This window comes from Chrysemys picta, chromosome 17 (genome assembly GCF_011386835.1).
Source record: "Chrysemys picta bellii isolate R12L10 chromosome 17, ASM1138683v2, whole genome shotgun sequence".
NCBI lineage: Eukaryota > Metazoa > Chordata > Testudines > Emydidae > Chrysemys > Chrysemys picta.
The window spans coordinates 2,456,971-2,479,470 of NC_088807.1; the positions used below are offsets into that span (position 1 = coordinate 2,456,971).

At 56.3% G+C, this 22,500-nt stretch overlaps 1 protein-coding gene across 1 annotated transcript in view; it reads left to right on the top strand.

Annotated features, from left to right (window-relative positions):
- Nucleotides 1-22,500, top strand: part of SLC8A2 (solute carrier family 8 member A2) — a 61,389-nt gene that overhangs the window by 27,481 nt on the left and 11,408 nt on the right. The window contains exons 2-3 of the mRNA XM_008175045.3: nucleotides 15,423-15,526; nucleotides 16,697-16,714. Coding sequence (XP_008173267.2) covers nucleotides 15,423-15,526; nucleotides 16,697-16,714 — 122 coding nt within the window. The remainder of the gene's footprint in view (nucleotides 1-15,422; nucleotides 15,527-16,696; nucleotides 16,715-22,500) is intronic.

Sequence of the window (22,500 nt, forward strand, 5' to 3'; positions counted from 1 at the left end):
AGATGTCCCGATTTTATAGGGACAGTCCCGATTTTGGGGTCTTTTTCTTATATAGGTTCCTATTACCCCCCACCCCCGTCCCGATTTTTCACATTTGCTGTCTGGTCACCCTACATGGTGGGGTTAGTCAGCCTAGATCTCTACCCTGAGCATCACTTGAGGGTCTCCACCGGTAAAAGTCGCCCTGGGCAGGAGCAGATCTGGCGGGATTTGGGTTTCTGCTTTCAGCACCATGGACAGCGACGGCTGCGTATTCCCAGGGCGGCTGGAAAATGGGAATTTCCATCCCGCGGGGAATCTCTGATCTTGGCTCAAATTGGAAAGTGGAAAGAGGCGAGAATGTTTGCGTCACGGGGCCGTGCCGAGAGAAAAGCGATTCGACGCTCCCCGAAGAAAATCAGAAACATTGGCCAAGCGGGGAGAACGCCGCCTGGTTTTTTGAGGAAACTGCGTTTTCTGTCGGGAAAACGCCTCGTTCCGTGGGGAAATCCTGAGCGGTTCCGGAGCGTCATGTGGGGAGGTCCTGAGCCGACAGGCCGGGGGCGCTTGGGGGCTTTGAAAGGCTCACCCATGCGGCTACGGGGCGGCATTGGTAGAAGGAAGGAAGGTGCCGTGGTCAGGACTGGGATTTTGGGAATCTGGATTCAGACTCCCTGGGCAAGTCACCTGGTCCCTCTGTAACTCAGTGTCCCCACGGGGCTCATGATCTCTCAGCCCCTCTGATTTCTGGTCAATAGCTCAGCCCCAAATATTTTGATTTGAAAGGGATGCCGCGGTCCCTCATAGGCATTGTCGTTCGGGTGCCTCACATGTCTAGTCTCTTCTGTAGGTCAGGACTACATCTCCCATGATGCTTCATTCCCTGGATTATGAGAGGAGGCGGCGGCATCATGGGAGATGTAGGCCAGCTGGGGGGGCAGCCCATAGAGGGGAATGGGGACACGAGGCACCTGAACTACAACTCCCATGAGGCACCATGATGTGCAAATTAAACTCTTTCCAGATGGGCAACTGAGTCACAGAGAGGAAAAATGATGTACCCAACACATGGGAAGGATTTGAACTCATGCATCCCAAGTTCCAGCCTAGCACCCAACTTATAGGACTATTCTGTTGTTAACTCCTGGACATCCAGAGGGAATTGAATACCTAATACATCCACCCGCCCCATCCCCACCCCCCCTACGCACACACACACATGCCCATCCTAATGACATTTCCAGCAACATCTGCATTTCACTCATCTTGGATCTCGTTCAACAGTAGAGCAAATAACTTGGCGATAACTTTTTGCCCGGGCTCGCCTGCTTGCAAATTGAAATGAATGGCTGCCCTGGCTTCTGAGAGGGGGCAGAAAAATTGCAATCCGATGTTAGTTATTAAAGCTGACAAGCTCCAAGAACTTCAGGTATTAGGAGGAGAGAGAGAGATTAGCTACACGCAGAAGGCGCCAGCTAGCACGCTCCCTGCAAAATGGGTTTTTATCTTCGGAAAATTATCCAGGGAAGAGCAGGGAATGCCACCTATTTGGGAGGCTTGTCAATTCGTTAATTCAAATGTATAAACTGCTTAGGGTGGGTGGGTTGATTTCCCCCCCCCTTCATTGTAGAACCAAAGAGCGAAAATGGAAACAGGGTTTTGCGTCGTTAACGCTTCTCCAGTTGGTGCTGCGGAAAGGGATCTGGGGGTCATAGCGGATCACAAGCTATGGTGTGACACTGTTGCAAAAAAAGCGAACATTGTTCTGGGACGTATTAGCAGGAGTGTTGTAAGCAAGACACGAGAAGTCATTCTTCCGCTCTACTCCACTCTGATTAGGCCTCAGCTGGAGTACTGTGTCCAGTTCTGGGTGCCACATTGCAGGAAAGATGTGGACAAATTGGAGAGAGTCCAGAGACAAACAAGAAAAATGATTAAAGGTCTAGAAAACATGACTTATGAGGGAAGATTGAAAAAGTTGGGTTTGTTTGGTCTGGAGAAGAGAAGACTGAGAGGGGACATGATAACAGTTTTCAAGTACATAAAGGTTGTTACAAGGGGAGGGAGAAAATTGTTCTCATTAACCTCTGAGGCTAGGACAAGAAGCAATGGGCTTAAATTGCAGCAAGGGGGTTGGACATTAGGAAAAACTTCCTAACTGCCAGGGTGGGTAAGCACTGGAATAAATTGCCTAGGGAGGTGGTGGAATCTGCATTGTTGGGGATTTTTAAGAGCAGGTTAGACAAACACCTGTCAGGGATAGTCCCACCATGAGATGACCTTTCGAGGTCCCTTCTAGTCCTACGATTCTATGATTTGATGGTTAGTTAGTTTGCAACCTTTTGTGGGAATGGAGCTCAGGAGAAGTGAGGAGGTAAATAATGGTGTAGACAAGTCACCCTGGGGTGCAATTGGAGAAGTGATTGCAGCATGGGTAGACACACCCCAATTAGCTTGAATCTAGCTAACTTGGTGTATTGGAGCATAAGCTTTCATGGGTGAATACCCAGTTCTTGGTCGGGGTCTGGGCAGCGCCCGGCAGGACGGGGCCCTGATCTCGGTTGGGGTTTGTGCAGCGCCTAGCGCGATGGGGCCCTGATCTCGGTCAGGGTCTGGGCAGTGCTGGTGCAGTTGTAGACTGGGGTTGCTGGCTGCCTCTACCGGTGATACAAACCATGTGCGACTGCTGATCTGTAACACAATTTGTGCTTGTTGCCTTTTTAGAGCCCCTTCTGTGTGCCGATCTCAAGCACTCTGTCTGTCGGTCCATTTATGTGTCTGTCCCAGATTCACCTGAATCCCAGATACACGCAGTGATGTCTGTGAACATATGAATTGGTTGTCACAGCATCCCCTGGGAAGTGGGTTGGTCTCATCCTCATTTTCCCAATAGGGAAACTGAGGCACAAAGTGGGGAAGTGCCTCAAGTCAGGAGAGGGCTGGCAACAGAATCCAGCAGCCCTGACCTCCATGGCCATGCGCCCCACTGCTCTCACCATCACTCTGCTCTCCCAGTGCACGGAATAGAACCCAGGCGTCCTGCCTCCCAGCCCCCCACCGCTCCCCCCTTCTGGAGCTATTCATGAAACCCAGGAGTCCTGACCCCCCAGTCCCTCCAACCCCTGCACTCCCCTCCCAGAGCTGGGAACAGACCCCACCTTTGGTGCCAGCCCAGATCCCCTACGCGAGTCCTGACTCTCAGGGGGCCCCTTGCGCTACCCACTAGGCTGTGCTGCCCCCCCCTAGCACTTGGCTCCATAGCCGGGGAGCACTTTATCGCCTGGCTCCTCGGCCCCGGCTGGTAGCGAGTGCCAGGCTGAAATGGCTGGGGAGGGGGAGGTTTATCCCCCCTGCTTGTCGGACATGTATCGAGCCTGTTGATCGGGAGCCGAGGGTGGCTCTTATCAGGCGCCGGCTCGGCTCGGCAGGCGTGTGGCTGTTTCTGGGGAGCACCGATAAGTGCCTCTCCCTGCGCTGTGTGTGTGTCGGTGTGTGTGTGAAAGCGACAAATCTCAGCAGACCACACGGCACTTGAATAATGGAATAATCAGTGGCAAACGCCCACGTCCCCAGCGTGTCTGTCGCGGGCTCTCGCGCCCGCTGCAGGAGTCTGGGGCCGGGGGGAGGAGCTGGTGCCTTGGCACCTAAATAAACCGTATTGTTGAGAAGGGTTTAAGAAAAACCCCACAGGTGACAGCAGATGTGAATAATCACAAGATATTTAAAGCAACAGGACACAAATCGCCACCGGTGGGGATGAGAGACGGCTTAGCAGTGGCTGGCTGCATCTCTAGTCCAGCCGGTCGCTGGCTTCCTTTGTAGGAGGCAGTGTGGCCTAGTGGATAAAGTAATAGAGTCGGGAGTCCTAGGCCTGGCTCGGTGGACTTGGTGTTTCCAAGCCCGCGCTTGAGCATCCACACTGTCTTGTAAACCTGGGTCTCACTGTCGTGCTGACACGTCCATACTGCGCCACGCAGACCTTCTGCCTCCGGTCTGTGGCTTGAGCCACGTCCACACTGCAGAATGGCCCCAGCTTAGACCCAGGTCACAGCAGGGCTCAGGCTCTGACCCACCGCACTAGCAGGACCCAGGTCCTGACGGCTGGCTGACCCGAGTCAGACTGATGTGTGTGTGGACGGAAGCGGGGCTTGGGCTCAAACCTGACTCAGAGCCCAGGCTGAGTGTGACATGTAGACACCCCCCCCCCCAGAGGGGAAAGGATGGGGCTGGGAATAAAAACCCACTTTTCCATCCAGTCCTCTAGCCACTAGGCCAAACTGCCTCTCTGTGGAAGAAGGGGACTAAGCGATACTGTGAGGGCATCCACCTGGGTAACAATATCAGCAAACAAAAATCACACCCCTACCCTGACACAGTGATACCGGATAAAGCCTGCGTGTAGAGCAGACCTCAGTGTTTCTGTGCCTCAGTTTCCCCACCTGTTCAATGAGGAGAATACTTCCCTAGCTCGCAGGCAGGGTTGCGAGGATCAATGCATCCGTTAAGCCTGCTCTATGTAAGCTTTTCGCCAGTGCCCTTAGCTACACGGGTACGAGCACATTTATCCTGGTGTCACTCCAGCCGCACCAGGGGGGCGGTAGCACTTGGCCTATGTAGCGGGATGGTTACCCCACTCCTGTCTGGAGGGGTTAAAAACAGCCCCGGAGAGGGCTGGGGCTGGGGCAAGCAGGCTCAGATGGGGGGCCTGGGAGGGACACGGGGGGCCAGCGGCAAGCGGGACACCGGCCTGCAGAGGGCGCTCCGGAGCTGGAAAAAGAGCTAATTCCCAGGAAACCAGCAGGAGGCGCCGCAGGGGTGGGTCCTGCCCCCATTACAGCCTATCCCACAGGAGTTAAAGCCATGTGGCTTGGGGGTGCCCTGAGTGTGAGCTGCTCAGGGGAGAGGGTCCATAGGCGCCTATATGAGACAAAGCCCCAAATACCAGGACTGTCCCTATAAAATCGGGACATCTGGTCCTAGTTGCCAGCGTACTTGCCACTTCCTTTTGCTGTGAGTGCCTCCCTCTCCTTTTTCTCTGGCTAGGTCTCTCTCCCCCTTTCCTCTCTCTCTCTGTCTCATGGATTTCTCTCTCGCTTTTCCCTGAGCGTCTCGCCGCTGGCGCGCACACGGGATTCAACCCCAGCGCTCCCGAGGCAGCGCCGGGGGGCAGTGGTTCTGCTGCCGTCGCGGCTGCAGGCTGTGAAAGCTAAGGGCCCTGCACACCCACATCTCATCGCTGGACGGTTGGATCCAATCAGTAGCCGCTTCTGCGCTTCTCCTTGAGGAGTTTGCACAGGAGTTTTTTGGCAGGCCCTGCCCCGGGACCCCCCTTCCCGGGCTGGCGAGCCTAGGAAGGATTCCCGGTGGGCGCCGGGGCCCTTGGAGGTGCTTCTGAGGAGCGTCGGAGGTTTTAAGCGGTGCCCGTGGTTGCTCTGTGGAGATTTAGCCGGGGGAGAAGTGAGCGAAGATGATGTCTGCTGGGCAGAAACCAACAGGCCTTTCAAAGGCAGGGGAATGGGTGGGTCTCACCCCTCCAGGCGGTTGTGAAGCTGGTCATTGCCGTGGTACGGACGGCTGGCGCAGCGGCCACCCAGCAACAGGGGCCAACCCAGCGGCAGATAATAACCAACCTGAATTAGCGACCCGCCCTAGCGAGGGTGGACTTAATTCTTGCCTCTACAGGGGGTGGAGTCACATAGCCACGCCCACAAAAGAGGTGGGGCTCTATAGGACTTTCCTACACAAAGGGGCTGAGCGATATAGGGAGTGGGAGGGTCACCTAGCCCCGCCCCAAGGGGTGGGGTTACATGACTCCACCCCCAAAGAGGTTGGGGTTCTAGGGCACTTAGAAGGTGGAGTTGTGTGACTCCTCCCCAAAAGGGGTGGAGCTACGTAGCCCCACCTTCAAAGGTGGGTGGAGCCAGATGGTTCTTTCCAAAAGAGGCGGAGCCCCAGTCCCCAGTGGCATAGCTAGGAGTGGAAATCTGGGTGGGCGCTGACTTTCGGGGGGACGGGCAATGACAGCCCGTGCAGTGCAGCCTGGCCAGGGTGGGGAGCGCTAATCCCCTGGGGTGCACCCTGATTGTCTAGCGGGGGAAGACAGGGAGCTGTTGCCTCGTTGCGGGGGCTTGCATCTCCTGCGGGTCGTGCGGCCCCTGGCTGCGCTGCGGGGGGCATGAACGGGGGCCTGCCTGTGCACGCAGCTTGGCCCGGACTCTGCACCGAGACACCCAGCTCAGTGCATCCTCTCCTGGGAGCGCCGCCGAGCGGGGGATGAGCCGTGCAGAGAGCCACCTGCTAGCTCAGCGTCTCCCCCGACGCCCTCTCCCAAGCCCTGGGGTCCCCCAGGCGCAAGGCTTCACCCTGCCGAGCTGGGCACACGCACGGGGCGGCTCAGCATGCGGCCAGGCAGAGCTGCCGGGGTGTCGCTTTCTGAAGGGCGGACGCCGAGCTCCGGCCTGGATTGCAGGTGCCCGAGTGATGCTCCGGGCCGCTGTGCAGCACGACACACCCCTGGTCCGATCTGGGCGGGCCTGGGCTGCAGCCCACCCAGGCCCACCTGTGGCCATGCCCCTGACAGGCCCCACTTTATTAAAAGCCTATTGGGTCCAATGCCTCTGCCTTGATCCTGCTGCCAGGCGAGGGGCCTAGGAGCGGTGCCGGCTTCTGCTGAAAGCGGGGACACCTGGAAGCTCTAACCGGCCCGGCTGCAAAGCCACGAGGTCATGCCGAGGGCAGGGGATTCGGAAGAAGAGTGTGGTGGGGTGGAGGACACCAGCCCCTCCTTCCCCAGCACCTAGCCCCAGGGACGGGGGTCAGACCCCCGTGGCCCATCTGTTTGTCTGTCTCTCCCCAGCCCTTCAGATTTCAGTTCCAGCGCCCCCCTCACCCCCCCCCGCACGCTCCTCTCTTTTCTCCTCTCCCCTCCCCCCACAGCCTTGATTGCTGGCCGCCCATCCCGCTCCCCTGACCATCCTCAGTCAGTGATTCCTCTGTGCTTAATGTCATCGAGGAGGGATGCGGGTTGCCATGGTGATCCTTCCCTGTTGATGGGGAAAGACTTCAGTTTAAAGGCACCTGGCATCTCAGGGTCTCTTGATTCCCTTTAAGTGACTCTCTGGGGAAGGTAGGATAAAAAACGGGTTCAAGTTCCCTCAGTCGGAGCAGAGCTGGGCGGTTCCTGCGTCAGAGAGGCAAAATCCGTACGGGACGGGGGAATGCACAAGCAATGACTGAGGCACCCAGGGGGTGACAAAGCCCAGTGGAACTTCAGAGCAGCATCACAACTTAGATCCACCTGCTCCAAGAGCCCCCAGCTCCTTAAGCGCAAGGAGAATCCCCCCTGAGCAGTATAGGGCTTATGACACACATTAGAGCCATTCTGATTCCATCCTGTAGAGGGCAGGGGTACAGCTCACACAAACACACATGCCCAGCTCATGAAGATGCTCGGCACCGCGCCGCATCAGGCCTGGAGTGTGCTCTGGGGTAGGTGGGCAGTGGGGTCTAGTCAAGCGATCTGGGTTCTTTTCCTGGCTCCGACTTCCTGGGTGACCTTGGTTAAGTCACTTCCCCTCTGTTTCGCTGCCTACCTTTTGTCTGTCTTGTCTATTTACACGGTGAGCTCTTCACAGCAGGGACTGTCGGGGTCTGGGCAGCGCCCGGCGTGACGGGGCCCTGATCTCGGTTGGGGTCTGGGCAGCGCCCGGCGTGACGGGGCCCTGATCTCGGTCGGGGTCTGGGCAGCGCCTGGCCCGATGGGGCCCTGATCTTGGTCAGGGTCTGGGCAGCGCCCGGCACAATGGGCCCACTAGACAGAACGGTAATACACCTAATAATAATAATAATGGGGTTGGAAAGGATGAACTGGGGAGAGCGGGAGGAAGAGGAGAAGGGAAAGAAAAGCCGTTTCTGAGAAGCCTGTGTGCAGGGGGAGGCAGAGAAGGATGGGTTTGGGAAGCATCAGGGGATAGACAGGGAAGGGGGCCGGGCACATCTCTGGGGAGTGGGAGCAATACATCCCCCGCTAAGAACCAAGCGCGGGAGCTGCGTTAGCATCAGCCGAAGGGCCTGACGGGCCTGGTGAGAGGTGTGAGCACGCCAGCCCCCGAGGACCTGCCGGGAAAGCGTCCGGAAGCTTGAGCGGCGCCGGACAGATTGGAGTCAAGCAGGACGTCTGCCGGAGACCAGAGACCAGCGAGCTCGGAGGGGTGAATCCTGAGCTGAACGCCTCCTCGGGGCAAGAAAGCTGGTGGGAATCGGTGCAGCTCCATTGCTGTCAATGGGTCCAGTTCTCCAGCCGGTGCCAATCGGTGTCGAAGGGGTTACACCAATTGACAGCTGCGGAGGGTCTGTGGTGTCTCTTCAGCGGCCAGCCCCCTACGCCCTGCCGCGTCCTCAGGGTAAAGGCGGGCATGGAGTCTCTGGAGCCAGCCGCAGCAATCCTTGTTCCAAAGCCCAGGCCCCGAGCATGGTGGTTAAAGCACTAGATGGGGGATCTGCATTCAATTCTTGCTCTGCCACTGATACAAGCAGAATACGGCATCTCTCCCGGCCTCAGTTTCCCCATCTGTGCAATGGGGTATACTCCTTGCTCTGTCTGCCTTCTCTTCAGGCCGGGGACTGTCTCTCCCTGTGTATACGCCGCACCTGGCACAATAGGGCCCCGATCCTCTGTTTGGTCCTCAGCACTGCTGTAACACACCTAATAAATGCCAAACTCCTCAGACAGAGCTGAGGAGATTTCAATGGCCTAACGAATGGGGGGAGGGGCGGGAGAGGGGAAGCCAGAGAGGAGGAAATGTGATAATTAAGTGAGATGAAAAATCACAGATGGGGTAGCAGCCAGCATGCAAGCTGGCCCCTGGCCAAAGGGAGGTCATTTACAAGCTCACGAGCTACCTTAGCATTTGGGGTCACGGCATCGTTCAAAAATCACGAGACTGGCCCCCGAAATCGTGAGACTGGCTTAAAAATCACGAGATTCTTTCGTAAAAGAAGAATACGCCCGGGGATCTTTTTCTTGGCTTTCTAGTCTGCCGGGCTGATATGGTTCCCGCTTTTCCCCACAACCCCGAGGGCTGGAAACTGACTTCTTAAAAAAATTCAAGCTGAGATTCTCGTGGACTCCGGACACCAACTGCTACACGACTCGCAATGAAATCACATGAGCTGGCAACACCGGCCAGTTGCCGCGAAGGATTTGAAGAGCGCCAGGATGACCCAGTGGTTAAGCCTAGACCTGCCACTGAAATGCAGCCACGTCTGGAGTGGGGCATGCCCGCTGCTTGCAAAGCTGCACACGTGCTCTCCATCGCGGGCTGGGACCCAGGTTTCAGCCGCTGACCTCTAGTCCAGACAGCGACCCCTGTGAGCCAAAGGAGCGACGCCATTAACCGCCAGCGGTAGTAGGCTGTTCTCTACGTGGACCAGCCACTAGAAGGGGACGTGATACACTCTGCAACTGGGCGGGAGGTGAAGGAAACTCTTGGCAGTTGAGTTTGTAGTAATGGGGATGCTGCTTCGGCGGGACTGCCTGCTTTTGAAAGAAGGTGAATCTAAAGCTTCGGCAGATGCTTTCTGCTGCACGAGAGGCTTTTGTGTGCCGAAATGGCGCCGGCCTTGGCCAACACAGAGGCTGAACGGGAGCGGGGGAGTTGTTCCAGGGCTCTTCAGACGGGAGCTGCACGGTAGGAGCTGTATCTCAGCCGGCTGGGAGCTCTCAAGGGGCGCTCCCCGTGCTCTGGCTTGTAGAGGCCGCTGCGGCAGCCGGGTGCGTGTGGCTGGGCCTGGTACCCGTGTGGGCATTGGGAACCCAGCAGTGCCCCCCGGGCGCCCGTCACGAGAGCCAACCCAAACGGGCCAGCTCCTTTGCAGGAGAAGCCCGGGGCGCAGTCGCTGCTGGGCGGCTGCAGCTTGAGCGTGGCAGGGAGGCCGAGGCCCAGTGGCAAATGGGCCCCTCGGCGGGGAACCCTCTGCTCTCAAAGCCCCACGCTGAGCCCGGCTCTCAGTCCCGCTCCCATAGCGAAATGGGGCCTTAAGGTGGATGGAAAGGACCCCGAGTTTCCTGCCCCCGCCATGCAGGGAGCCTCCGAGGCCAGTGTGGAGCTGCTCAAGGGGCCCTGCGCCCAACGGGCTCGCAGTCCCTGGTGTAGAGGGTGCATCGGGGGCGTGGCTGGGGTGCACTGAGCTGTGGCTGTTCTCTGCCCCCCATGTGGTGCCGTCGAGGAGCTAGAGAGAACCACGTGGTCTGTTCAGCCTCCAGCAGGCTCAGTCGAGAATCCCGTGAAGTTCCCCCCAGCCAGGGCCTAGCTCTTTCCTCCAGCACCCCCCCGGTTGCTTCCCCTGGTGCCTCTTTAAATGTCACGTGTGGGAAACTGGATTACGATTGCCTCCCCGCTGGAGTTTATGATGCCTGGGCGGCGAAGGCTACTGCAGCAGCGTGGGTGTGCAGCCAGAGAAAAATATCGGCGCTTTCCTTCTCAAGCGGCTTCGTGGATCCGCCTCCAAACACACAATGGCATCACGAGGCGAAGGAGTGGGAAGGGGCTCTCGCTCCCCAAGGGATGCCGCGGGAGTGGTGCGATCCAGCCCGCCGGAGCTGCAAGCTTCTGCCATTGCTGGGATGAGTTGGAGCGTTCTCAGGTGCGAAATCGGCACATGGGCGTCCCTTCTGCTCCATGTTTTATGTTCCCCAAATCTCATGCTTCAGGGCTGCAGCCGGTCTCCGGCGGGGGTCAGGAAGGAAAGAAAACATCTCCAGTGTATTCTGTTTTATTTTTAACCCTTTCCCGGAAGGCTGCAGATGGGACACTGGCCAAGGGTGGATTGGTTGTCTGAGCTCACGGTCTAACTAGTCCAAAGCTGGGGAAACTGAGGCACAGAGTGGGGAAAGTCGCGGCTTAAGGATCAAACCCAGGCGTCCTGGCTCCCGAGCCCATTGGCCTTCCTACTAGACCACACAGCCTCTAATCCTTGTCGATTTTCTCCTTGAATGCCAGGCACTTGGGAGAAGAGGCAGTTTCTCATGACTCAGGAATATGAAGATATTTCGGATTTTTTTTTTTTAATAACAAACAGTGGGTGGAAGGCAATGAATAATTACCGCAAAAGGCATCTACTCTGTCGAGCCGCAGAGAGAACATAGACATGAAAATGAGTCAGAGGGGTTGGGGGGGGGATATAGGATGGGAGAGGGATCTGCGGGAAATGGATGGGCTGTGAGAGAGACTGGGATGAACGGAGAGTGGATGCAGGAGGAGGGGGAGGAAAGGAATGTTCTCCTGTTTGCTGTCCTAGCTTGATCTAATCTCTAAAGGCTAGAGGGAGTCGGGGAAAGGACTAGTATGGCTAGTCCAGGATAATATACCTATTCTGGAATAACCCCCCCATGTGGACATTCTCTGCCGGAATAAAAGTGATTTTGTTCCAGATTAATTACTCTGTTTTGTGTCTGAATAGAGAGTCCAAATGGGGAGATATTGCAAAATAGCCATTCTGGTCAATTTGCCCATGTAGACAAACCCAACTGAGATCAGGGCTCTGTCATGCCGGGCGCTGCCCAGACCCCGACCGAGATCAGGGCCCCCATTGTGCCGGGCGCTGCACAGACACAGACTGAGAAACAGTCCCTGCCCCACAGAGCTTCCACTCTAAATGGGAAGGATCATTCTTCCCATTTTACAGATGGGGAAACTGAGGCACGAAGCAACTTGTGCAAGATTGCCCAGGTGAGAACCGAACCTAGATCTCCTGAGTCCATGCCCAGTGCCTTCACAACGAGGCTGTCACCGGCTCCTGCACCTTAGCCCTGAAGCGGGAAGGCAAGCCATAGAGTTGTCTTTCTGTCTTGGGGCACAACTTTTAATTGCTGTTGGTTCTAGGGGTGCTGGGCTGCAGCGGGTGGGGGCTCAGCAGGGGGCCAGGGATATGGTGCTTCCGGAGGCTGGTTCAACAGGGAGACATGTGTGGAGGGGGAGCTGCAAGGGGTCTTGCTTTAAAGAATGGACGACAGAGACAATGTAGCAATAGAGGACCTGATTCTCTGGTCCTGTGCTTGGGGCAGAGACAGGGTGGGTGGGAGCTTAAAGCCTCCATTGCTCTGACAGCACCCTGCCTCTCCCCTCCCCCGCACTATCAATTAGAGCAGCCCCAAGGCTGCTCTATCTCATGCTCTATTCCCCCATATGGGCCCTGAGGGGCAGAGAATAGCCACAGTGCAGTGTGCTCTGGCCGGGAGCAGAGCCCTCACACCAGAGGCCCTCTGCATAGGTGGGGGGAGATTGGCAGGGGCTCCTTCCCCCGCAGAGTTGCCTGGAGGGGTCTGAATGTGATGGGGAGCCAGGCGCAAAGGTCTATTTTCTTCTCTCCTTGATTTATTGTCTTTCTCCTTCCCTCTCTCCCGGAAAGAACACCCCCCCCTCACCCACTTAGCACCGATCCCCGCCGCTGATTTCCCCCCGGGTTGCCTGGCTGTGCTTACAGAGTTTGGAAAAGGCCAAGAAAGAGATTTGCAAAGGGAGATTCTCCCCCCCTCCCACCTTTGGTTTCTGGGGAGGAAAAAACATAAACCGAAAACTCTCATCTCAGAGCCGCAGATTAAATTATTCATCGGCAAATTATCTCCCTCCTCCGGTTTGCCTGGAGATTGTTCTGCCTGCAGATGAGCCTTCCCTTAATCAAATTGGCTTCCCGGGCGGGGCGGGCGGTGAGTAGCACCAGACGAGACAATTGGCAGTTCTCACACCGGGAGGCCCCCAGCCCGGATTCCCCCAAGATCAGGGGCTGATTGATTGCAACCCCCCTGCTGTGTAGCTCGCGGCACACAAGGGTGGGGAGCGTGTGTGGGGAAGGCGTGGCCAGACCCCCCCAGCCTCAGACCCATAGCCGCTAAGGTACCCGCTTTGCACCAGACCGGGGAGGGGTGGGGGGAGATGTTATCCGTTTCCATGGCCACTCCTGCTTCTGGTTGCTAGGGAACCATACTGGGGAAGCAACGTTCAATGCTTTGGGAGACTGGTACCACCCCAGCCCCAATGTGCCCTGGAGAATCGCTCGGCCGAGCTCGCTCGTGTGGCTTTCAAGAGGGAGGGTAGAAGGCCGAACTCCCGGCCGTCCTGCTCCAGCAGACCCCGGTCCTGGAGCTAAAGGAGAATCGCCCTGGCGGTGTAGGGACCTGACCGGCGGCTGAGAAGTTCTGATTCCCCGCAGTAGGTGGTGGTGGTGCACCACTGCCCCCTTCCCCAGGACAGAAGCATGGTCCTGAACTCCGCACGCGGGGCGGGGGAGTAGGACAAACCCCTCCCCTCGGCATCTGCTATTGCCTAGCTCCCCGCAGGCTCCCCGCCAAGCAGGCCGGCTTCTCCTAGGCACCCAGGGGTCTGTCTCCTGCCCCCGGCCCATTCGTTGTCTGGAGATCCCACATGCCCAGCGCTGGCTTTGTGCAGCGCCCGACGTGACAGGGCCCTGATCTCGGGATCTGGGCGGCGCCCGGCCCGATGGGGCCCTGATCTCGGTCGGGGTCTGGGCAGCGCCCGGCGCGACGGGGCCCTGATCTCGGTCGGGGTCTGGGCGGCGCCCGGCCCGATGGGGCCCTGATCTCGGTCGGGGTCTGGGCGGCGCCCGGCCCGATGGGGCCCTGATCTCGGTCGGGGTCTGGGCGGCGCCCGGCCCGATGGGGCCCTGATCTCGGTCGGGGTCTGGGCGGCGCCCGGCCCGACGGGGCCCTGATCTCGGTCGGGGTCTGGGCGGCGCCCGGCCTGACGGGGCCCTGATCTCGGTCGGGGTCTGGGTGGCGCCCGGCCTGATGGGGCTCTGATCTCGGTCGGGGTCTGGGCAGCAGTTCCTCGGGCGTCGCCTTTAACCCCGGGTGATGGGGCTCAGGCACTGGCTTCAGCCCCGGGCCCAAACAAGTCTAACGCCAGCCCTGGCGTCCCATTAAAATGGGGTTGTGACCCACTTTGGGGCCTTGACCTAGAGTTTGAGAACCGCTGATTAAATAACAATAACCATCTTGCTCCATTGAAGTATCCCACCCTCGACCAGTCCTTAGACTGGGCCCATCCGGAGCAGTGCTGAGTAACCACGACGACGTAACCTGATCTGAGTCTGTATTCATTATATCGATTACTTAAGAATCCCCAGTTCTCACTTTGAGGGTTGGCAGGTTCTTGCCCCAAGATCAGGCCCAGTGTTATTAAAATGATTATCCAGACGGTAACCCCGACGTGCACAGATGCAACACTCCCACGCTAGGAACTCCTTTATATTCACAAATATAGTTTATTCAGCGCAGTGTCAAAGACCCCAGCTCAGGCAGATGGAGATACGACAGGATGTCCATCTGCACATCCATCTCCTCACCCCGTCTCCTGAAATGTCAGCCATCGTCTTCCTCATCACCATCACCTTCCTCCTCATCACCAGTGCCTGTCATCCTGGCACCTCCCAACGACTGCAGCTCTCTCTCCTACCGCCCCTAGGCTGCGATGCCCCTTCGTAATATGTGACGCTGGCGCCGTTATGTTTAATGCATATTCAGTGGGCGATTTTTCCTTCTCTTATTTGTATTTCCTCACGTCACTAATGTTGGGGGGTCTTTTTCCTATAGGCTGGTGTAGCAATGATCTCAACTTATTATATACGTCCAGTCATTACCATGGCCCGTTTGTGGTTAGGTATCACATTGGCTATTTCGATCCTAAGCGGTTCTTTCCAAGTTCCAAGTTGTGGGGCACCTGGTAAGTTTAAAGGGTCTGAACCTAGGAAAGCCCCTGTGGCAACCTGCTTTAACGCATCCTCTATGGTAAAGATCGCAGTCATACCTGGACCTTATGCTTTAGCTCCATCTATCGAGGTGAAAGGTCCCAGACGTCTGTCTGCTCACTTTGCCTTAGTTCACCATACAGAATGTGGCCTGCAGATCCCTCGAGTTACAGCCAAAATATACCCTAATAGAAACCTGTTATAATCAAACAAATCATCAAACTTACAAGAAAATAAGAAACGAGATATATAGGCAAGCAAGCAGGCTAGCCTTAAATGTGTCTCACGGACCTGGTACGTATGTCAGTTGGTTGCCGGGACACTTCTGTGGTTGAATTATTTACCTGTGATCAGAACTTCCCCTTAAAAACTCTATTTTCAGCTGCCCAAATGCTTGGGGGTTTTCCATGGGGTCGTTTATCTGTGCAAAGTTCATAGGTCTTAAGCCTTATGCTAACTTGCAGAAGCTGATGTCTTACAAGATACAGGCCTGTAGGTTTCTTGCATTGCTGCTGACTAGAACGCAAAGCAGTCAATATAATAAAGGCAAACTAGCCATCTGGGCTACAGTGGCCCCAGAGAGGTGGCGATTTCCCCACACACACACCTGTCTCTCCCCTGCCTGCAGCCAGGACGCCGGTTCTGCTGACACCACTCTCTGGTTCTCTCTGTCTCGGCAGGAAAAGCCTGCAGGTGAAGATTGTGGACGATGAAGAGTATGAGAAGAAGGACAACTTCTTCATCGAGCTGGGGCAGCCGCGCTGGCTGAAACGGGGCATCTCGGGTAAGGGGGGCACCTGCTTCCATCGCCAGGCTGGAGTCGGGGATCCCTGCTTCTCCGCTCACCTGGTCTAAAGCCGGGGTGGGCCAGTTTGCCACCAGCTCCCTGTCCCTCTGTGAAGCCAGGCAGCATGTCCCATTGTGAGGGCAATCGCAGTCAGGACTCCTGGGTTCCAGTTTTGGTGTGGGGAGTGGGGTCTAGTGGTTAGAGCAGGGGAGGAGGCTGGGAGCCAGGACTCCTGGGTTATATCCCAGCTCTGGGAGGGGAGTGGGGTCTAGTGGTTAGAAAGGCAGGAGCTGGGAGCCAGGACGCCTGGGTTCTATCCCAGCTCTGGGAGGGGAATGGGGTCTAGTGGTTAGAGCAGGGGGCTGGGAGCCAGGACTCCTCGGTTATATCCCTGGCTCTGGGAGGGGAGTGAGATCTCATGGTAAGAGCATGGGGGGGGAGCCAGGACTCCTGGCTTTGAGAGGGGAGTGGGGTCTAGTGATTAGAGCAGGATGGGGGGCAGGGCCGGGAGTCGGGACTCCTGGGTTCTGTGTATTCATGGCTCTTGGGAGGGGAATGGGGCCTAAGGGTTCGATCGGGGCGAGCGTGAGTCAGGACTCCTGGGTCCTGTTGCCCGTTGTGGGTGGCGGTGGTGATTTCAGGACATTGTGGAGGGCAGGCTGAGCCAGGGAACAGCAGGAGACCTCAAACGCCCCAGATTTCTTGAAGGGGCAACATGAGAAATTCTGCTCGGAGAACAACCCTCGCTTGCATCCTGCCTGGCCGGAGGCCTTGCCCAGGGATTTTGATGCATGTGCATTATGAATCCAGTTGATCAGAGCCAGCTGCTCCAGCCCCGGCATAGGCGAGAGGACAGGGCTAGAGAAACCGGACTGGAGAGATCAGAGGCTCAGTGGGTGAGGATGCGTCTCTGGTCGCTGTGCCAGTTGTGACTAACTCGTATTACAACCTGCTGCCCGTTCAGCAGAACGAGTTTGTCAGCCCGGTTCCTTGCGTGCAGGAGCCCAGCTGGGAAAAGCCCAGCTTATGGGCGATTGCCCCACTCACTCCACTTCTGAGCCCGGCCTCCTGCCTTCAACCGGGATCTTCCCTCTGGTTCCCCTCTGCGCGGCGCTGATCCGCTGGTCGGGCTCATGGCATGTTCTTTCTCCCTCTCTCTCTCTGCAGCTCTCTTGCTAACTCAAGGTAAGACCCTTTCTCCTCACCTCATCCTCTCCTCCATTCTGCCCTCCCCCACCCATCTATCCCCCAGCCTCCCCAATGCGTGGGTCTCCAGGGGGCCGGGGCACGGGGGGACTCCCAAGCCGTGTCGGCCGCCCATCGGAAGAGCAGAACTCACGCCGGGAGTGGGATGTGCCGGAAACAGAGGCTCACGCTTTCTATTAAGGTTTCACGCCCAGCAGCTTAGGAAGGGTAAATACGTAACGAAGAGATGGGTTGCGCCATAGACCCCAAGGCCAGACGGGATCATTTCTCACCATAGACTCATGGAGATGTTGGGCGGGAAGGGACCTTGACTGGTCATTAAATCCAGTCCGCTGCACTGAGACAGGACCAAGCCAACCTAGACCGTCCCTGACGGGTCTGTCCAACCTGTTCTTCAAAACCTCCCGTGACCGGGATCCCACAGCCCCCCTTGGATGCCTGTCCCAGAGCTTAGAGCTTTTCCTAATATCTCACCTAAATCTCCCTTGCTGCGGTTCGCGCCCATTACTTCCTGTCCTACCTCTAGCAGACGTGAGACCAACGGATCACTGTCCTCTTTAAAACATATCTCACACCCTGCCCCTCCAGTCGTCTGTTCTCCAGACTAGACGTCCCCAGTTGTTTTAACCGCCCCTCCTAGGTCAGGCTTTCTAAAGCTTTCCTCCGTTTGGTTGCTGTCCTCTGGACTCTCTCCAGTTTGCCCCCATCTTTCCTAAATCACGGTCCCCAGAATGGCACCCAGCATCCACAAGGGTGACCAGACGTCCCGTTTTGGCCAAACCAGGCCCCTTTTTTAAGCCCTGTCCTGGCCACCCTGACTTTTTGGGGGGCAAAAGTGGGCATGTAGTTGGCAGGAGCCAACGGGACAAATGCCCACTTGTGCAAAAACATGGGGCGGGCACCCTGTCACGGAGTGTGGGGGGACACAAGGCCCTGCACCCCCGGCTTCCTGCGATTCACCATGACTCTCAGCCAGCCAGTAAAGCAGAAGGTTTATTTAGACGACAGGAACACAGTCCAAGACAGGTCTTGCAGGCCCAGACAACAGGACCGCCCTCAGATAGGTCCATCTTGGGGTCCCAGGGCCCCACAGCCCCCTCGGGGGGTCAGAGCCCCGTCTGCCTCCCAGCCATATCACCAGCCAGCTCCTGAAAAACCTCCCTTCAGCGACCCCTCCCACAGGCTTTGTTCAGTTTCCCGGGCACAGGTGTCACCTGGCCTCCAACCTCTTCCTGGGTTCTCATGTTACATGCTCAGGTATCCTCCCTCGGTCAGTCTCCCATCCCCCAGTGCAGACTATCCTAGCCACACTCCCCTGTCAGCATTCACAGACCACAGTAAGAACAGTCCCAGTTCGTCACACACCCCTAGCGGGGCAAGGAGGGGTGAGCAACCCCAGCCCCATGGAGGGAGCAGGCCGGGCTTGGACGAGAGCCCTGCACCTGGGGGATGCAGGGCTCTGGCCACTGACTCAGGTCAGCCTCATGCCTGGGGGGCTGGGGGGGCAGGGTATGGGCCAGCCCCATGCACGGGGCAGTGGGGGGGGAGAGACAGGGCTCCTCTGAGGCTCCCCAGTGCCGAGCAGAGAAGGACAGTTACCTCCCATGTCTTACATACAACACTCCTGTTCACACACCCCAGAACGACACGCACCTTTTTCACAACTCCATCGCATTGTTGACTTGTATTCAATTTGTGATCCACTCCGCCCCCCCGTCTCCTGTTCAGTCATACAACCCCCCCCAGCCAATCCTTCCCCATTTTGTGGTTCTGCATTTGATTTTTCCCTCCCCTAAGTGAAGGACTTTGCCCTTGTCCTTACTGAATTTCCTCTTGTTGATTTCTGACCAATTCCCTAATTTGTGAAGGGCGTTTCGGCTTCTAGTCCAATCTCCTCCGGAAGGCAAGCCAGAGACCTTCCCGGATTAGTTGCTGTTTGGACTAGAGCAGAAATGTTTTAGAAACATCTTGATTTCAAACTGGTCAGTGATGGAGAATCCACCAGGCCCCCGGATACGTTTTCCCACTGGTTAATTACCCTCATGGTTAAAAATGTGCACCTTAATTCCAGTCGGAAATGTTTCCAGCTTCAACTTCCAGCCAGTGGCAAGTGGCACTTTAATAAACAGCAGCACAACAGATTGCCGGTAATAACTTATGACACCTTCTTCCGACGTGCTGCCTGTAACCTGCACGGCTCACGTCTGGGCCGTTCTGGTAACAGCTGTTGATCGGTCGTTAACCCTTTGTAAGCCATTGATGAATGGAACCGTAATACAAAGCATGTCCCGCGTCACTCCGAGGCCATGATACGACCCATTCATTATTATGAAAAATGGATTGGCATCATAACGAGGTTTAATTGTCTCTGTATCTTCAGGCCTTGTAGAAACAAGATGGGGATGACTCGGGGGGTGGGGTGGGGAATGTCTATAATGCAGGTTTCATATGTGTCCTCCATGGCTTAACGTATGTCCTCCATGGCTTACCACGTGTGCTCTCCATGGCTTAACACATGTTTCCAGGCTCACCACATGTTCTCCATGGCTTACCACGTGTGTTCTCCATGGCTTATCACCTGTTCTCCATAACTTAACATGTGTTCTCCGTGGCTTGCCATGTGTTCTGAGCCTTACCACACGTTCTCCGTGGCTTGGCGCCAGCGGGCACAGACAGAAGTGAGACCTGTGCACAGCTGGAAGCCAGCTCCTGCTACGTGTAGGGCAGGCCCCGAACACTTCAGTAAAGGGGCCGACAGAAAAGTTCTCCCATGATACACTGCAAAGCAATCCCCAGAGCAGCTCGGGGCCCTCAGAACCCTGGGATACGCCCCCAGGATACACCCCTAGCACCAAACCCAGATAATGGCAGCGCCAGCGTGGACGTGGCTACCCCGGTGTGGGCATGTGAAGTGGAGGACCCTTGCAGGCGGGCGTGAGTCGGCCTGCACATCGGCTAAGCCATGGGTAGGCTCACTCTGCGGTGCAGATGTAGGTGCCGCCCTAGCCAGCCTTGCAGAACATAGGAGTCCCCCCGGCGGGTTAGCTCACCTCTGACAGCAGCCGGGGACCATTTTCAGCAGAAAACGTTGATTGATCCTCAAAACTGCCCGTCATTTCCAGCCCCCAAACTGCTGAATGTTCTGCCCAGAAGACTGCCAAGAACCCCAAACCTCTTCGCCCCCAAACTACAAACGTTTTGACCAAAATTCCCGCCCCACCCCCCCAAAAAGTGGGCCCCAAACCGCACAATATCCCATTTTCAGCGGAAAATGTTCCATTTTAAAGCATTTGTTTTTCTGATGGAAAAAACAGGCGATATCAAGGGCTTTCCTTCGGACAATTTGCTTTGTCGACAGGCCGGTTTTCCCTCAGGGAAGAAAGTTTGGCTGGACCATTCCCTACCCACCCTAAAAATGTACCAGGCCTGCTCTGGCCTCGTCCTGTAGTTGCCAACAGGATGTCCATGGGCTGTGTGTTTGGCTGGGCGCTGCAGGCGCCCCCCGGGCAGATAAAATGCTCCGTCCTGCGGGGATCAGCTGGTGTCTGTCGGTGTGGCTGGGCCGGGCTTGGTAGCAAAGGAAGAGGGGGCCAGGCTGGGAGGGGGCCGCGCAGGAGAGCTCGAATAGTGCAGAGAGCTTTGCAGGCAGGAAACCAGGGGCTGGGACTGAGAGCAATTGAGGGGGTGTGTGTGCGTGTGTGGGAGGGAGCGTGGGAGTGTGAGGACTGTGGTGATGTGTGTGTGTGTTGTGGGCCTGGGTGTGTGGATTGTGTGTCTGTCGTGGAGACGTGCGTAGCTCTGGTACGGGCCACCGTCGGAGGCTGGGTACTTGGGAGAATGGACCCAGCACGGCGGTTCTGAGGTGCTTGTGGAAAGTCGTGCAATGCTGTTGTGAACCCCACGGGGTTACTGCTTCTGAAACTTGGCAAACGCCAGAAACCCCCGGCAAGCAGCTTACGGCAGCCGCTCCGCGATGCTTGCAAAGACCCCTGGTGGGGTCAAGTGATTCCAGCAAGGGGACTGAAGTGGTGTGGGCATGTTGGACAGATGTCAAAAAACCCACGTCCCTGGACAAGCCCTTGTGTGGCTGCCACCTGGCGGAAGATGGCAAAGAGGAGGACAACCGACGATATACAGGAAAGATGTCGATGTCATGGAAACGGGACGATAACCGAGCAAGAAACGTGGCATTAGACAAGCCAGTTCACCCCAGCTGGGGAGCTGGCCTCATGGCCTCCAATAGATCTGGGATCACTGATTGGGTCACTTCACCTTGGTCTCCAACCCCAGCTCTCTGGGTTAGGGAAGTATTTGCAAGCGCTGGAGGCTGAGTCACCAGAGGAAAACCCAGGTTCAGTGGCGGCCTGAATCCTTTTGAAATTGCACCAAAGCTGAAGCAGGAAAGGACGAGCCGGCAGCCCAGCGGGGCAGGGCTCCAGCCCTCTGAAGTGTCCTCGACAACATCCTCCTTAGATGGCTACTGGGAGGGGACACATCACACCGAGCTGATTTTAATTAGAGATGGAACCAGATGGTCATTATCTAGCTCCCGCGGCGAATGGCACACGTGGCTGGATGTTAATTTCCTTCCTGGAAAGCGTCAAGATGGGTTGTCCCTGTTCTACAGCAAAGGTGCAGGTGTGCACCCACCCACACATGCACTGCTCTGCAGAACACACCTCCAAACGTAGGCAGAACACACATGCAAAGCACACATTTCTTTGACCCGATTGGGGCCCTGGGGGGTTATATCTGGGAAGAGGAGCACTTGAGGCTAGAGTCAGGTATTTCTTTGATGCAATCCTGTTTAATTACAAGGACTGTATAGACTCCTGTTCCCTTGAAACGCGGGAGGGAATCAAATAACAGGAGACAGCCACTTTGCTCGCAGTTCCAAGCCCCTTTCCAGGCAGCACGCTGCCCCAAAATCCTCTCCGCTTTTTCTCAGGGCCATCCTACCAATCCTGCTTCCTTCTCTCTCTCTCTGTGTCGCTGGTCTTCCAGCCTCTCTGTCACTTACGCGCACAAACCTTCATAAAACAGCGTCCTCTCTGCCCACATACGCCTTGCATGGGTCTGCGTTTTCGACAGGGACATCTGCCCATGTTTTGAGTGAAGGCTGCTGTTTTAGGGTCCTCACTGAATAGCTTCTTACAGCGGCTACTCCCAACACATAACATATGACTATATGTACGTGCCCACACATGCAGGCCACGACACATAAACACAGATGCCCACATATGCAAACATATGTACACATGTGCCAACACAAATCATGCGAACACCAGTTCTTGCACTCACCTGTCCACCCTAACATGCATGGATTCATGCACACACGTGTAAACACACACACACAGCTGTAAACCTCCACATAGAAGCACGAAATACACACGCACAAGTGTTATACATGCCAAGTGAAATGAAAAGTAAATTACAAAGCAGATGTTTGTGGAGCGGTCCCCGGGCAGCTCAAGAAACAGGCTACAGCCAAGTATTAGGGGCATAAAATATTCGAAACCTTTCAAGTGGTTTTAGAAATACTAAATGTTCGCTCTGCCCTTTAAAAGGATTTGATATAGGAATAATGTTGGAGCAAAATTTCCAGAACTGTGACGTATCCCTTAAGGGAGCAAGTACTGGATTCTGGTTAGAGCAGAGACTGGGAGCCAGGACTCCTGGGTTCTCTTCCCAGCTCTGGGAGGGGAGTGGGAGCTAGTGGTTAGAGGGGGGGGCTGGGAGCCAGGACTCCTGGGTTCTCTTCCCAG